This window comes from Hemitrygon akajei, chromosome 4 (assembly GCF_048418815.1).
Source record: "Hemitrygon akajei chromosome 4, sHemAka1.3, whole genome shotgun sequence".
In the NCBI taxonomy this organism is placed as follows: domain Eukaryota; kingdom Metazoa; phylum Chordata; class Chondrichthyes; order Myliobatiformes; family Dasyatidae; genus Hemitrygon; species Hemitrygon akajei.
The window spans coordinates 43,578,626-43,595,079 of record NC_133127.1 but is presented as its reverse complement, the minus strand read 5'-3'; the positions used below and the strand labels follow the sequence as shown (position 1 = coordinate 43,595,079).

The window sequence follows — 16,454 nt, the reverse complement described above, 5'->3', positions numbered from 1 at the left end:
CTTTAATGGTTCTATTGTACCTGCTTCAACCACTTCCTCTGGCAGCTTAATGCCTTCCTCTTAGTCTTTCTCCAGCAGACTAGAACTATGGGTTATTATCTCAAGGTCCATGGAAGCGATATGGATAGAGATGAAGGGAATCTGCTTTTCCCAGAGTATAATGAATCTGTGAAGATATTGATTTCTGCATAGCAAGGGAGTTAAGAGTTCTGGAGAAAAGGTAGATGGCAGGGCTGAGTCTATGGTCAGATCAGCCATGACCCTATTAAATGACAAAATCGATTCAGCAAGCTTGATAGTCTGTTCCTGTTCTTCCTATATGTGTGATTATGCTCTTAAATTGTTCCATATGCTCACTGACATCCATGTGGACAAGGTCCATTTTAAATCTTTCCCTTCTCAAGAGTGAGGCTGGAAAGCGACTATTACCGTCCTCCTTGTCCTGGCACAATGTGCCAGGCAAATCTTAGTAAGCTGTTGTATTCAATTACTAGACTTGCATCTGAAGGCCTGGAATAGTAATCAGAGAGTAAACTCACATCTCAACATGGTAAACTGGAATTTCAAAGTTCAAAGTAAATTATTGAGTGAGAGGTTGTTGTTGTGGCCAGATCTTCAAACTCCCTTCTTTATGCTGCTTTCTCACTATCTTTGATCCGGCTAATGACAGTGGTGTTGTCAGCAGATCTGATTATGGCATTGGCCTGTGCTTAGCCAAAATGTCATGTGTATAAAACGAGTAGAGAAGAGGGTGAAGCACGTAGCCGGATGGTGCAGCGGTGTCGATGGAGATCATGGAGGTGCTGTTGTTGCCAATCCAAACTGACTGGGGTCTGCAAGTGAGGAAATCAAGGATCTAATTGCACAAGGAAGTATTAATTATTGAGCTTATTGATTAGTTTTGAGAATTAAGATTATTAAAAACCCCGGAATGTAAAGGTAGTTTGATTACTGGATGTTATGAAGCTTATGGATTGTTGTAAAATATCATTTGGTTATAGAGTTATAAAATTGTAGACTACTGCAAAACAGAGGCATGCCCTTCACCACATCTAATCTATGCTGAGCTTCATTGTTCTTTCTTCTGTGCTTCTTGGAAAAAAAAGTATTGGCAAAATGCCAATTAAAAATAAAAGATTAATGGCAAACAATTTATTGCAGAATGAAAACTGCAACAACTTGCATTTAGAAAAATCAGAAGTTTAAAGGAACACTTTAAAACAGGTGAAATGAATGGAGAGGCAGCGGTGCTTGAAGGAAATTCCAGTGGTCAGAGGCTTTCCAGATGAAAGGGAAGAGATGATAGGGTGGTTAGATTTGCAACAGGACAAATTGTACACAGACAGATGACTGTAATTAGATTTTCTTCTTAATAACTATTTGTACCATGAATTTCAATTGCAATTCATTCAAAGGAAGTGCAAAATTAGGACTTAAAGAAATCATTATTATGGTTGACTCCCTTTAAGAGACATCATTAGGCAGCGATTTAAACAGAGAGAGGAGAAATGGGCTAAAAATTCTGTATCTGAATGCAGGAAATGTCAGAAATAAGGCGGATGAGCTTGAAGCTCAGGTGCAAATGGGTAACTAAGTTGTTGTTGGGATAACGGAGACATGGCTGCAGGGAGATCAGACCTGGGAAATGAATGTACAAGGGTATACGTGCTATCGTAGGGACAGAAATGTGGGCAGAGGGGGTGGGGTGGCCCTGTTGGTGAGGGATGAGATTCAGTCCTTTGCAAGGGGGGACATAGGATCAGGAGAAGTAGAGTCTGTGTGGATAGAACTGAGGAACAGTAAGGGCAAAAAGACCCTAATGGGTGTTGTCTACAGGCCCCCAAACAGTAGCATGGATATCGGGTGCAAGTTGAATAAGGAGTTAACATTGGCATGTGGCAAAGGTATTGTCGCAGTAGTTATGGGGGATTTCAACATGTAGGTGAACTGGGAGAATCAGGTTGGCGCTGGACCCCAGGATAGGGAGTTTGTAGAGTGCCTACGGCATACACGTCAAACTCAAGGCCTCTTTGGCCCGCGAGATAATATCTAATTACTATTAAAGCTGGCCCCAGTAATCGAAGCGCCTATGGCGTATGATATGGCTAATGCTGAGTTTATTCAGGTACCAGGTTTTCAGGGGTTTTAGTGTTTATTCGGCAGTCTTGTTCATAAGAAATGGAATTTGTAAAGTGAAACACTTTGTAGTTATAGCAGAGACTGAGACACATGAGAGCAGGCTGAAAAAACGGAGGCAACGAAGCTGCGTTCGCACGCATCCGACTGATCCGGCCCGCATGAAGCTGCATTTTGCTCAATCCGGCCCGTGACCTAAAATGAGTTTGACACCCCTGGCCTACGGGATGCATTCTTGGAACAGCTTGTACGAGAGCCAACCAGGGACAAGGCTATTCTGGATTTAGTGTTGTGTAATGAACAGGATTTGATAAGTGATCTTGAAGTAAAGGAGCCATTAGGAGGTAGTGACCATAAGATGATAAGTTTTTATCTGCAATTTGAGAAGGATAAGGGCAGATCGGAGGTGTTAGTGTTGCAGTTGAACAGGGGAAACTATGGAGCCATGAGGGAGGAGCTGGCCAAAGTTAACTGGACGGATATCCTAGCAGAAAAGACAGTGGAACAGCAATGGCAGGAATTCTTGGGAATAATGCACAAGGTACAAAATCAGTTCATCCCCCGGAGAAGGAAGGATTCAAAGGGGGGAAAGGGGCCACAGTGGTTGACAAAGGAAGTCAGAGATTGCATAGCATCTATAAAAAAAAGTATGACAGAGCTAAGGTGAGTGGGAAGACAGATGATTGGGAAATTTTTAAGGAACAACAGAACTTAACTAAAAAAGCAATACGGGGAGAAAAAATGAGGTAAGAACGCAAGCTAGCCAGGAATATAAAGGAGGATAGCAAAAGCTTTTTTAGGTATGTGAAGAGAAAGAAGATAGTTAAGAACAATGTTGGGCCCTTGAAGAATGAATTGGGTGAAATTGTTATGGGAAACAGAGAAATGGCAGAAGAATTTAATAAGTACTTTAGATCTGTCTTCACTAGGGAAGACACAAGCAATCTCCCAGATGTATGGATGGGCCAAGAACATAGGGTAACAGAGGAAATGAAACAGATTGACATTAGGAAGGAAACGGTGATGAGTAGACTGATGGGACTGAAGGCTAATAATACCCCAGGTCCAGATGGTCTACATCCTAGGGTACTTAAACGAGGTGGCTCTGGAAATTGCGGATGTATTGGTAATAATTTTCCAATGTTCCTTAGATTCAGGATCAGTTCCTGAGGATTGGAGAATGGCTGATGTTATCCCACTTTTTAAGAAAGGAGGGAGGTAGAAAACAGAGAACTATCGTCCTGTCAGCCTAACATCAGTAGTGGGGAAGATGCGAGAGTCCATTATTAAAGATGAAATAGTGGCATATCTAGATAGCAGTGATAGGATTGGGCTGAGCCAGCATGGATTTACCAAGGGCAAATCATGCTTGACTAATCTATTGGAGTTTTTCGAGGATGTAACCAGGAAGCTAGACAAGGGAGATCCAGTGGATGTAGTGTACCTCGATTTTCAGAAGGCATTTGATAAGGTCCCACATAGGAGATTGGTGGATAAAATCAGAGCTCATGGCATTGGGGGGGAAGATATTGACATGGGTAGAAAACTGGTTGGCAGATAGTAAGCAAAGGGTAGCGGTGAATGGGTGTTTCTTGGAATGGCAGGTGATGACTAGTGGGGTGCCACAGGGCTCGGTATTGGGACCACAGCTGTTTATGATTTACATCGACGATTTAAATGAAGGCATTGAGAAAAACATCAGCAAGTTTGCTGATGATACTAAGCTGGGTGGCAGTGTGACATGTGATGAGGATGTTAGGAGAATTCAGGGTGACTTGGATAGGCTGGATGAATGGGCAGATACTTGGCAGATGACGTTTAATGTGAATAAGTGTGAGGTTATCCACTTTGGGAGTAAGAACAGGAAGGCAGATTATTATCTGAACGGTGTAGAGTTAGGTAAGGGAGAAATACAAAGAGATCTAGGAGTCCTTGTTCATCAGTCACTGAAGGTGAATGAGCAAGTGCAGCAGGCAGTGAAGAAGGCTAATGGTATGTTGGCCTTTATTACAAAGGGAATTGAGTACAAGAGCAAGGAAATCCTTTTGCATTTGTACAGGGCCCTGGTGAGACCACACCTGGAGTATTGTGTACAGTTTTGGTCTCCAGGGTTAAGGAAGAACATCCTGGCTGTAGAGGAAGTGCAGCGTAGATTCACAAGGTTAATTCCTGGGATGTCCGGACTGCCTTACGCGGAGAGGTTAGAGAGACTGGGCTTGTACATGCTGGATTTAAGGAGATTGAGAGGGGATCTGATTGCAACATATAAGATTATTAAGGGATTGGACAAGATAGAGGCAGGAAATATGTTCCAGATGCTGGGAGAGTCCAGTACCAGAGGGCATGGTTTAAGAATAAGGGGTTGGTCATTTAGGACAGAGTTAAGGAAAAACTTCTTCTCTCAGAGAGTTGTGGAGGTCTGGAATGCACTGCCTCGGAAGGCAATGGAGGCCAATTCTCTGGATGCTTTCAAGAAGGAGCTAGGTAGGTATCTTATGGATAGGGGAATCAAGGGATATGGGGACAAGGCAGGAACCGGGTATTGATAGGAATTGATCAGCCATGATCTCAGAATGGTGGTGCAGGCTCAAAGGGCTGAATGGTCTACTTCTGCATCTATTGTCTATTGTCATTATTTATGTAGCATTTTCTCTAGACAGGAGACCATTCAGTTCATTGAGTCGATGCTGGTTCCAAGTGAAATCCCTGACTTATTGTTTCTCTGAAAACTATTCTTTAACAATGCCCGCAGTGTTCTCCAACTCTAGACATACTCTCTGGACAATTTGCAGTAGCTCGATAACCTTTGGAGCCTGGGAAAAAGCCAGAGCATCTCAGGGACGACAGTCCCAGGGAGGACATTGAAACTCTGCACAGACAGCAGCTGAGGCCTGGTTTTAAACCAAGCTCCTGCAGCTATACAGCTCCAGCATTGACTCTAGTGTGGTTATGTACAATTCGGAGATTCATGGCTTTACTTTACTGACAAAGGGCAAACAGGGAAATTGCTCTCAAAGACCTCATGGCAACCTCGGGCCTGATCACGTGGAGAAGTAAAGGAGCAGACTTGCCAATGTGTGGGAGGAGGGAAACAGGACTTGCATTCTTTGTGGAGGGACCCCTTGAGCTTGAGTGTCCCCTTGCACCCTTACCCCAAGTATCACAGAATCAGAGTTTGAAGGGATTGTCAAACACTGTTACTAGTTCTCAGAATACTTAGGAATCCCTCTAAGTTTTGGGGGTGCGCACAATTGAAATGCAGTAACTGAAATGGACCTGCACACATAGCCTTTGTTGCTGTGTAGCTGGAATTTTCTTTCATATAATGTTATTATAAAGTGCCGTGCCATTTTCAGGTTGTGTACAAAAGGAAAAGAAATTCCGCTCAGAGCAATGTCAGGCCCAGCTGTTTAAAGAAAAAAAAATTAGAGGGATTGTTGCTTGGATGTAGTCAGAACGATCAGCAATGGCCAGATTCATAGACAGATACTGTACAAATATAGGCCATTCAGCCCAGCAAATCTGCACCAACCATCAACCACCCATTTCTATTTATTCTATGTAAGTCCCATTTATTACTTTCTCCACATTCTTATTGAATCCCACCAGTTTCGGCCACTTTCCTATATACAAGGGTATTTGTTTCTTGAAAGTGTTCTTTTACACTTGCCATTAATTCTCTCCAAATGGCTCATTAACTCAGCAACCAGCACATCTTTGGAATGTGGGAGGAAACCCACATGGGGAGAAAGCCTGACTTCCACACAGAGCTTGAGGTCAACACAGAACCTGGATTTCTGCACTGATGCAGTATTGTTGACTCCTTTCAGCATTGTGAATTCTTTGTTGGTATATGGATTAACATGGAGGTTGTAAGTCATGAAATCGGTCTCCAATTTCCATCTGTCAATAATTAATGGTCACTATGCACGTGCAGCTTACTATCACAAGCATAAAATATGAAGAGAAAATCCCATTGTCAAAACTCACTCCAACAACAAGAAGTGTTCAGCCAATTACTTAATTGGATAATATTTCAATGCACTGAATTTGCTCAAATTTTGAGTTTTATCTGTAGTCGCGTGCAACGCGCTACTAGAGACACACAAAGGCAGAGAGAGCTGAACTCAGAATGCCTTTACTGATTCAAAATCGCACACTTAAATCTCCCCTCCCGTGGGCCCCTGCGACCCGCGGGGCGGATGTGACGTCAGACTGTCCCCAGAAGGTCAGCCCCGAGCGGGTAGTTCCAAACGCGCTACCACGTGTCTGCCCGCTGCTCCCGATGGCGGTTCGAGTCCTGCGTGTGCAGGCCGCCATATATCCATGAAAAAAATAACAAATGTTATTATTCAAAACCAATTTCCAGGGAACGTTTTATTAAAAGATGATCTAAGTTTATTGTCCTAAGTTTATAGTCAAAAACTTACTGCACTTTTAGAACTGATAATATAAAATCAGTGAGAGCGTAAAGTTTCTTGAGAAAACTGTTAAGGGAGGTAAGTAGTGCTAAATCAAATTGCTGTTGCCCTATTACTATTGAAATAACATAATTGCTAAGAATATATTTGGGCAATTGCATATGAATTAATGGATAATTGGAACAGTATGCTTCCATTAGATTTTAAACTTCAACTAAAATAACAAGCATATATACAGAAATCTACAATGTTATGAAATGTTTGAAGATGCTTCTTAAAATGCAGTCAAATAACGTTTGATGCTAAACCACATAATAGGACAGCTGACCAAAGTTTTAGTCGAAGAGGTGGTAGTAAAGAGGAGGTATGGAATGTTTATGGAGCCAATTTAAGAGATTATGGCCATTTGCTGTTGGGTGGTAGAAGAAGTAAAACTAAGGATGCACAAGAGACTAAAAACAAAGGGTGATAGCAACATACAAAATGCTGGAAGAGCACAATGGATTAGACCCTGTTTACGGAAGGAAATGGTCAGTCAACATTTCCTTTAGACTGATGAATTTTTCAAATCTCTAGTCCAGATAAAAAGTCTCAACCCAAAATGTCAGCAGTTCATTTACGTCCAGAGTTGCTGCTTGACTTGCAGAATTCACCCAGTGCTTTGTTCATTGCTCCTGATTCCGGTGTCTACGCTCTGTGTCTCCTCAGAGGGTGATGGGTCTGAGGAGGATGTGAGGATAAGGAGGGATGATTTGAAAGAACGCAGGATAATTTAAAAATTGACTCATTACAAAACACAAGCTGATGTGGTTCAGCGAGCTCTAGTATAAATGGTAGTCTAACCAGATCTCACTACTATGTAATTAGAATAGTATGATCACTGCTTTAATGAGTCCCTGAAAAGGCTCATCGGATCATGTGATATATGCTCAGTTGTGGGGGTCTGGAATGCACTGCTTCGGAAGGCAGTGGAGGCCAATTCTCTGGATGCTTTCAAGGAGGAGCTAGATAGGTATCTTATGGATAGGGGAATCAAGGGATATGGGGATAAGGCAGGAACCGGGTATTGATAGTAGATGATCAGCCATGATCTCAGAATGGCGGTGCAGGCTCGAAGGGCAGAATGGTCTACTTCTGCACCTATTGTTTATTGATTAATATGTTAGATACCATTGAAAAGAAGAGATTTATTTAAAGAAATATGGAAAATATAAGTAAACAGGAACACACGATAACCCCAGGACCTCACCTGGTTAAAGTCAAGGTGACATAAGATGAGCGTGTTTCTGAACTGCTGAACACTGTTTCTGAAAAGCTAATCCAATGAATAAAACACTGACTCTGTGCAGCTGTGACATATTCTCTGAATCTGGTCAGGGATTTGTCACAAATAGTTCAAGGAACTTTCACACTATAAAGGCATAACAAATAACAGACCATAATGGCATAAAAAGTAACTTAGACCATTTTCTGGGTTATTTTTAATTTATGTGAAATGGGATTGCATTGATCACAGGTATTGTATTGAGAGCCCTCAAAACTATTCATTCAGGCTCAGGGGAATCTAAACTGTTATTTGAAGGTGACTTGATTTTATTGTCTCAGTACATAGTCTGTTGTGGTGCTTTTACTGATGTGTAATTATTGGAAACTACCCTGAAGGTCTCGTGAAATTTGTTATTTCCGCTCTGCTTCGTCTATTAAATTTCTGCATTTAGTAAGTGTGTTCATTTCAACAAAGCCATGTTTTACTAATAATTTAATTGTTTTTTTTCTGGTTTTATTTTTACATCAATAGTGTCTCATTTTGCTTTTGTTCTTTTATTTTTTTTTCATCCAATCATTCTGCATTCGTTGCTACAGCTAAGTTAATCATGACAACATTCTGAAGAAAGTCCCAAGTATTCAGGTATGGTACAAATTAAGGTACAATCCACTGACCTTTCTAACAGCCATTATTGTTTGTTGAATGACTTTTGTTTTAATAATGTTTTGTTTTTATTTGGAATTCTGCTTTGTTCATTGATGCTTGTAAGTTGTTCCTTTATCAATACCCTAACCATACAATATAGTGGCTGAGGCAGGCTTTATTTTGTGGTCTAAATGACTGAAGTAGGTCTAAATTTCAAGATCAAACTAATATTCTGTTATAATGATTACTATATTCAGCTGGGAAAGTTCCAGGCAAATCTATTCTATGTAGTAATGGCTTTACTGTTTTAATATAATGGCATTTGTTGTGCTTATCTGACACAAGTAGTTGGTTTTCCTTTCAATAATTCCTTCTGTGGAGAAACATCTGATAACATTATTGATAAGGTTCTTATAAGCCTACAATATTGTCATTGTACAACTTAATAACATATGACCTGCAGGTGATGGATACTCATATTGTTTTGTTACCATGAGATGGCACCAGTTGACCCTACACATCAAAAAGCAGAATCACATGCCTTATCTCAACATCAGTGTCTTGGGTCTCAGTTAAAATCTTTGCACTTACTTGTGCAATCAGTGGCACATCAAGGGTTTTTTTATTTTGATGTTTATAAATGCTTCTTAAAAATGATCTTGTGTTTCTTCTTTGGAAACAATTCGGGCATTGATCCAAAATGCAGTCAACATAGCAGCCACTTACCAATTTGAAGTCATGTTTAAGTATCCTCCCAATACCATGGGGACAGTGCTGACTTTATAGTATCTGTTAGTCAGCATGGACAGCCAAAGCCTATAAAATAAACCACACCAGTATATCTTTTCTTTAAACATGATTAACTAATTCCTTTTTGCCATCATGCATGAACAGCACTTTTAAGAACATTGGATGGTTTTAATTTTTATATATCAATTATAAATAGGGCATAAAATCCAACTTGAAAAGGGAAAATGAACAAAGTCATATCAAAGATAGTGAAACATAACACAAATTATTTAATGTATAGCGAGCAGAATGCCGAAAGATCTTCCATGGAGGTTTTGATTGAAAGGACAAGAAGTATTTTCATTTCTGGGGTAGAACATAACTACAGGCCATGATACAAGGTAGTCACCAAGTAACCCAATAATTAGTAGACCCTTCTTTTCCAAAAGAGTGGTGGAAATGCAGAACTGGCAACCACAGGGAATGATTGAGGTAAATAACATTTGTACACTTAAGAGAAGGCTGTACAAGCATTAAAAGGAAAAGGAAGGAAGGAACAGTGGGATTCTCTGACAGTTTCAGATGAGGAAATTGTGAAGGATGCTGGATTGGTGCAAAGGGAGGTTGGACAGATTAATGCACTTTGACCATATATCTATGTTAACCCTTTGTGTATCAATTGCTCAAAGGTACCTGGTAGAAGAATTTTGTAAAAAAACATTTGAAGTGTACAGGCCATTGCAACCACCAACAGTATATTTCATTTCCTGTGTAACCAGAATTAGAGTATAATTAACAGAATGCTCTTACCCGGTCCATGAATCACTTGATTTCCAATGCTCAATAAGGGATATTATTGTTATCATTGCTATTATTGCCATAAAACAAGTAATAAAATAATGATACCAAGCCATAAAAAATATTTATTTCCCTACTTTTTTTCCTTTCAGTTGGATACAACAGTTCACCTGCACTAAAACATGATTATTAATTACCTTTGTTTTAATTTACAAAATGCTGCACTGAATCTCTTAATTTTCATCACAGGATATGCACCAATATCTTCTATAGATCCACAAAGACTCACAGCTATCTCACCTACACTTCACACCCATCCTTTCTCCTGTTCTTTCTCTCAGTTTCTCCATCTCTGTTGAATCTGTCCGCAAAATGAGGTCTTTCATTTTAGGACTTCTGAAATGCCCTTTTTTCCCATAAATGTAGCTCCCCTCCGCAGATGTTGATTGAGTCCTCTCACAAATTCCATCCTGTTCATGTGTGTTCAGTCTTACTGACCTCACTCTCTGAGCAAAACAGAGAGGACCTTTCCTTTCACCCCATTGGTCTCTGCCTCCAATTCCAGCATATGATCCTTCACTATTTCCACCAGGTCCATTAGTCATCAGTCATACCTCTTCTTCCTTCCTTCTGCTCTCTGCAAGAACCACTTTTCCAGGTCTGTCACGACTGCTCATCCCTTCCCATCCACCTTTGTCCTGCAATCATAAGCAGCGCAACATTTGTCCCTCAACCTCCTCTGACACCTTATCCAAATGAGGAAGAAATTTGTGTGCCCTTCCTCAAACCTTCAATGCTCACAATGTGGTGTCTACCACCACAGTGAGACCAAGCATGGACTAGGTGACTGACAAATTGAGAACAACTATCTTGAGCTTCCATTTGCAATTTATTTCAACTGCTCCTTCCCATTCCCACTCCACCATTGTGATGAGAAGAAACGCAAACCAGAAGTACAATGCCTCATATTTTTCTTGGATGATCTGTAGAACACTGGAATGAACATTAAATTTTACAATTTCAGGTAGCTCACACCTTTGGTATTACTTTCTCACTCCCATCATTACCTCAACATGCTCTTTGTTCACCTTTTCCATCCCTACAACATCCCAGCATATTGCTACCACCATATGGATCCATCTGCCTATGTCCCATGCTTATACACTTGAGTGTCGTCTTGCTCAGTTTACCTTTCTGTACATTGCCCTTCCTCCACCTGGCTCTATTGGCCATCATCTCTCCTTTAGCTGTGTTTTGTGGATCATAGAAATAACCAATCCAAGGTCATTTTTAATTTGCCACTGCTAAATGTAAAACTCTTTTCTCCATCCACTGGATCTTGAAAGACTATTTGACCATAGAATTTGAAACTGAACTCAACTGTATTTTGTTCAAACTTCACCATACATAGTTCAAATCAGAGATGGAGACTCCACTAATACACATTCAAGCTGAGAACTTTGCAAAGGACTTCCCTGCTTAAGTTAGTCACCAGCTTAACTCGCCCAGCTAGAATGAAAACCATATTACTAAATACCTGTTGTACATAATGAATGCATAAAATATGAAAATGTATATATTTTTTGAAAGGAAATGTATTCTTTGCAAAAACATGAATACATTGAGTCAGAAACTGGAAAATTTTATTGATGAAAATGCATTCACTACGTTATATGTTATAAAATCCTATTTGTTATCCTGACTTTATGTCAAATTGTGCATTAGGGAGTTATAACTTCCAACGGATTTTTTCGAATTACCATGTTGTTAGGATTACTAAATTTTAGTGAGTATGTCATTGTTGAAATGTCTTCAAGAGAACCAATATATCATCTTGAAAAATCACTGCTCTAATGTTGTCCACACCTTTGAAGATTTAAAAGGTTTTTAATGACAATCAAAATGAGTAGTATTATTTCAGGCTTACAGTAAAGATTGTATTTCTACTCTACTTTGAACAACTTGACTTTGGATGACAATAGAAGTCATGTGATTTTTTTTGTTGACAGTCTATTTTGGATTTAACTGCTTATTGAGAAATGCTTTCAGAAAGGGTTGACATACTGTGACCTGTTTGAAAGTGTGGTTTTCAATTAGTGTTTTATCCTTCATGCGTCATCTAAGTGATATTGATTACCGTTTGCTGGATTTGTTATAGTCTTGAGTTTTTGCACACATCTCAGGAATGAGTTTCTTTTGAAGCAGCGTTCCTGAGTTGTATTTATTCAATTCTCTAGCTTTTTCGTTGGAACAAACACATATTCTTTAGAAAAATGAGTTATTCTGTCCAGAGGCTATTTGATATTCTTTGAAAATAATTGAAGAGATCAGCAGATACTCAAGTTACAAGCAGTGCCTGGCAGGTAGTTTCGATCTTTGGGTGTGGTTCATGTTGGTCTTCACCCACTCATTTGCCATAATTTTGGCTGAAGAGTTATGAGAATTTCCTGGAATATATAATAAGTGGCATTCAGGAGGCTTGTTCACAGGATTTCCATTGGCTTTAAGAGGCATAGAGAGACTGTAAAACAGGCCTTTCAGCTTACTGAATCCACGCCAACCATGTGTCCCTTTGAATCTCACCAATCTTTATCGATGCATCATTTCTGAAGGCTTAGTGGCTTGATATGGCAATTGTTCTGCCTGTGACTACAAGAAGCTGCATAGAGTTGTTGATAATGCTCCGAACATCACAGGACCCTGCCTTCCCTTCATAGACTCTGTCTGCACATCTCACTGCCTTGGTAAAGCACACAACATAATCAAAGACATTATCCATTCTGGATATTCTCTGTTCTCCACTGCAACTCCCATTGGGCAGAGGATAGAAATGGCTGAAGGCCTGTACTCGGGTCCATATTATCATACTGATCTCCTATTATTAAAAGATGGGCTCTTGACCTTACAAATTACCTCTTCATTCCCTTGCTCTTTAATGCCTGCCTGCACGGCAGTTTCTCTGTAACTATAAAACTGTGCACTCTGTTATTGTACTACCTCAATGCATTGTAATAAAATGATCTGTATAAATGGTATGCAAAACAAAATTTTGTTCACGATACCTTGGTACACGTGATAATAATGAACAATTTACCAATTTACTATCAGCAATCCATTGTACAATAATCTAACACTAATCCCAATTTTTATTCTCCCAAATTATCTTCAACTCCTTCCTTTCTGCTCCAGACTCCACCGCTCACCTACACACTAGGGGCAATTTAGTGGCCATTTTGCCTACTGATTACATCTCATTGGGATGTGTAAAGTAAAGAGAGCTCCTCGGAAAATCCCATACATTCACAGGGATTATCTGCAAACATGCAGGCTGCACCAAAGGTCAGAATTGAACCTAGATCTGTGGCACCGAGAAAGTGGCTCTACTAACTGTGCCATTTTGATGTCAAGGTTATAGCCACCAATGTGGAAGCTTTACCCACAATGCAAATTATACTGCTATTAATTAATGATTTGTCATCTAGTTAAACATTCAAGCCACTCACCAACAAGGAAAGAAGATTTCAGTGAATTAGGTATGATTTTTCCATGGGTTAAAATATCCAGTCATATTTTGACTAACATGGTGATTATGGGAACCTTTTTTGTGTGTCTGTGTGAACATTTTCTTATCCCGGGTGCTCAACATATTGGACTCACCAGGGCTCTTGCTAAGAATATTCTTAAACTTCATTTATTTTCTAAGTATGAGATTAATTCTGACATAAACCAACCGCAAGTGATCATTAAAACTGGTGGGGAAATCAGAAGAATTCATATTCGCAAAAAAAAAACTTGATAAAATACTGGAGATAAAAGTTACTAAATCTTTTGAAAGTCATGCATTTTGATATTTTTGTTATTGCTTCCCATAATTTGTCAAGTATATCTCTCTCTTCCCATACTTATCACTTGAACTTCCTCAGATTAGGGTCCTAAAGAAAGCTTTTCACGCGTTAGCCTTCATAAATAAAAGTTTTGAATCCAGGAATTGGGATGTTATGTTGAAGGTGTATAAGATGTTGATGGGGCCAAATGTACAGTATTGTCTGTAGTTCTGGTCACCTACCTTCAGGAATAATAACAATAAGATTGAAAGAATGCGAGAAAATTTACAAGGATGTTGCCAGGTCATGATGACCTGAGTTCTAGGAACACATTGAGTAGGTTAGAACTTTATTCCCTGCAGGAGAATGAGGAGAGATTTCATAGATGTCAGCAAAATTGAGTGGTATATAGAGTTGGTCCTCCTTATCCGTGGGTTCCACATGCACCAATTCAACCAACCAGGGATCAGGAAAACCCAGCAGTTGAGCATTGTTCGCCTCACGTCTCGTTAATTCACTACTCGTGTTGTGAGTGAGAGGAAGGAGTCTAAGGCCAGTAAGGGAAGACCGGCTAGCTATGTAAAGCGCTACAGCCTCAAGAGCATAAAGATCATGGGAGAATTGGGATCGGCTGATCCCGAGGCCACATCAGCATTCCTAGAAGAGCTACGATGGTTGCATCTGTACTGAACATGTACAGACTTTTGTTTTTCATAGAACATAGAATAGTACGGCACATTACAGGCAGGCCCTTCGGTGCACGATGTTATGCCGACCCTCAAACCCTGCCTCCCATATCATTATTCCATCTTGTCATTATTCCCTAAATAATACAGCATAACAACTATTTACATAGAATTTACATTGTATTAGATGTTATAAGTAATCTGGAGAGGATTTAAAGTATACAGGAGGATGTGAGTAGGTTGTATGCAAATACTACGCCATCTTTTCAGGGACTTGAGTATCCGCGTTCTTTGGTATCCGAGTGGGGTCCCGGAACCAATCCCCCGCAGATAAGGAGGTCCAACTGTATAGGGTTAATACAAGCAAGCTTTTTCCACTGCCACTGAGGTTGGCTGAAACTGGAACTAGAGGTCAGAGGTTAAGAGTGAAAGGTAAAATACTTAAGGAATTTTGAGAGAAACATCTTCATTCAGAGGGTGGTGCGTGTGTGTAACGAGCTGCCAACGGAAGTGCTGTTTGTGGGTTTGATTTCATCATTTAAGAGATGTTTGGATAACTTTCTGGTCAAAAGGAGTATGAAGGGCTGTGGTCCAGGTGCGGGTCGACAGGACTGGGCAAAACAACAGTTCAGGGTGGACTGGATGGGCCAAAGGGCCTGTTTCTGTGCTGTAGTGCTGTATGACTTGCCTTTGCTAGGTTCTTGATTTCCATACATACCACTTTGAGTTTGCTTTGTATCAGTATCAATCCTCCTTTAGGAAATGATACTTCAATTAAAACATGATCTGACCAAGGAAGATTTGGATGCAAACTGTACATGAGAACTTTTCACTCTTTTGAGCTTGGGTTGAGTATCAACAGAAAAGGTCAAGACCATTTAGGCCTCTTAGTTTTAGGATTTTAAAAGAGATGGTAGGTTAGTTTTGTTTTTCCAGAATTCTCCACCTTCATAAATTGGAACTTGGCAAATAGAGGTGTAGAATCAGAGAATCATGCAGGATATTTGAGTCACGCATCATCCACTCAGACTCTGACACTCCAGGAATATTATCTGAACCCATTTTATCTTTCCCACATTCCCATCAAATTCCCCCCCAGATTCAACTAATGTAATTCTGGTCTTCAAGAAAGCCAAAGTGGTATCTACAGATGTTATGAAAACCCTGCTATGTTGCACCCGTGAAAAATCATAAAATGTTATGATGAAGTCACCGTATGTCAATGGAGGAGAAATCACGTTCAACAAATCTCTTGAAAGTTTTTGATAACATAGCTGCCTTGATGGTGTCAGTGAGCTAGTGCATATAGTATATTTGGATTTTCAGAAGACATTTGAGAAGGTGTTTGCATAGGTCTTGAGTTCACAGGCTTACAGATCAGGTTAATAGATGAGAAAAGAGGGGTAAAAAAATAACGAACACTATCCCCTCATCAGTCAGACTTTCTGTATAAAAGTTGGCAAGTTATGTTTTAGCTGTGCAAAACTTTGGTAAAGCCGGACTTGAAGTATTGTGTGCAGTCTGATCACCACATTCTATCAAGTTCAAGCTTATTGTCACCTGACTGTATTTATATCCAACTAAATGAAACAAAGTTCCTCCGGACCACAGTTCACCCTCAGAACATATATCACATACAGAACATAAACCAAAATATTGCCATAAATAAGTACATACATTTTGAATTATATTTATTTAATGTGCAGCACAAATAAACAGCAAACAAGCTGTTTAGGGCTCATTAGATGTTCACCAGGAACTGGAATGTATTAGCTAAAAGGGAAGCTCGAAAGGTGGATCATTTCCTCAAGAGTGTTGGAGACTGAGTGAGTAACCTGAAAGAATTGTATAAAATTATTGGAGGCCTAGATAGTCAATATCTCTTTCCTGGGGCAGAAAAACCAAATACTACTGTCTATGGGTTAGGTTTAAGGTGAGAGATTGGAGA

The 16,454-nt window shown here is 39.9% G+C and overlaps 1 protein-coding gene across 3 annotated transcripts in view; it reads left to right on the top strand.

Moving 5' to 3' along the window:
• The window catches only part of ccser1 (coiled-coil serine-rich protein 1), a 1,375,213-nt gene that overhangs the window by 1,185,663 nt on the left and 173,096 nt on the right, over positions 1-16,454 (top strand). The window contains exon 10 of one of the 3 annotated variants that reach the window (XM_073042462.1): positions 8,421-8,466. The exons of the other annotated variants lie outside the window; for them this stretch is intronic. Within the exon in view, the coding sequence (XP_072898563.1) occupies positions 8,421-8,429 (9 nt within the window). The 3' untranslated portion in view covers positions 8,430-8,466. The remainder of the gene's footprint in view (positions 1-8,420; positions 8,467-16,454) is intronic. 3 annotated transcript variants of the gene reach the window in all.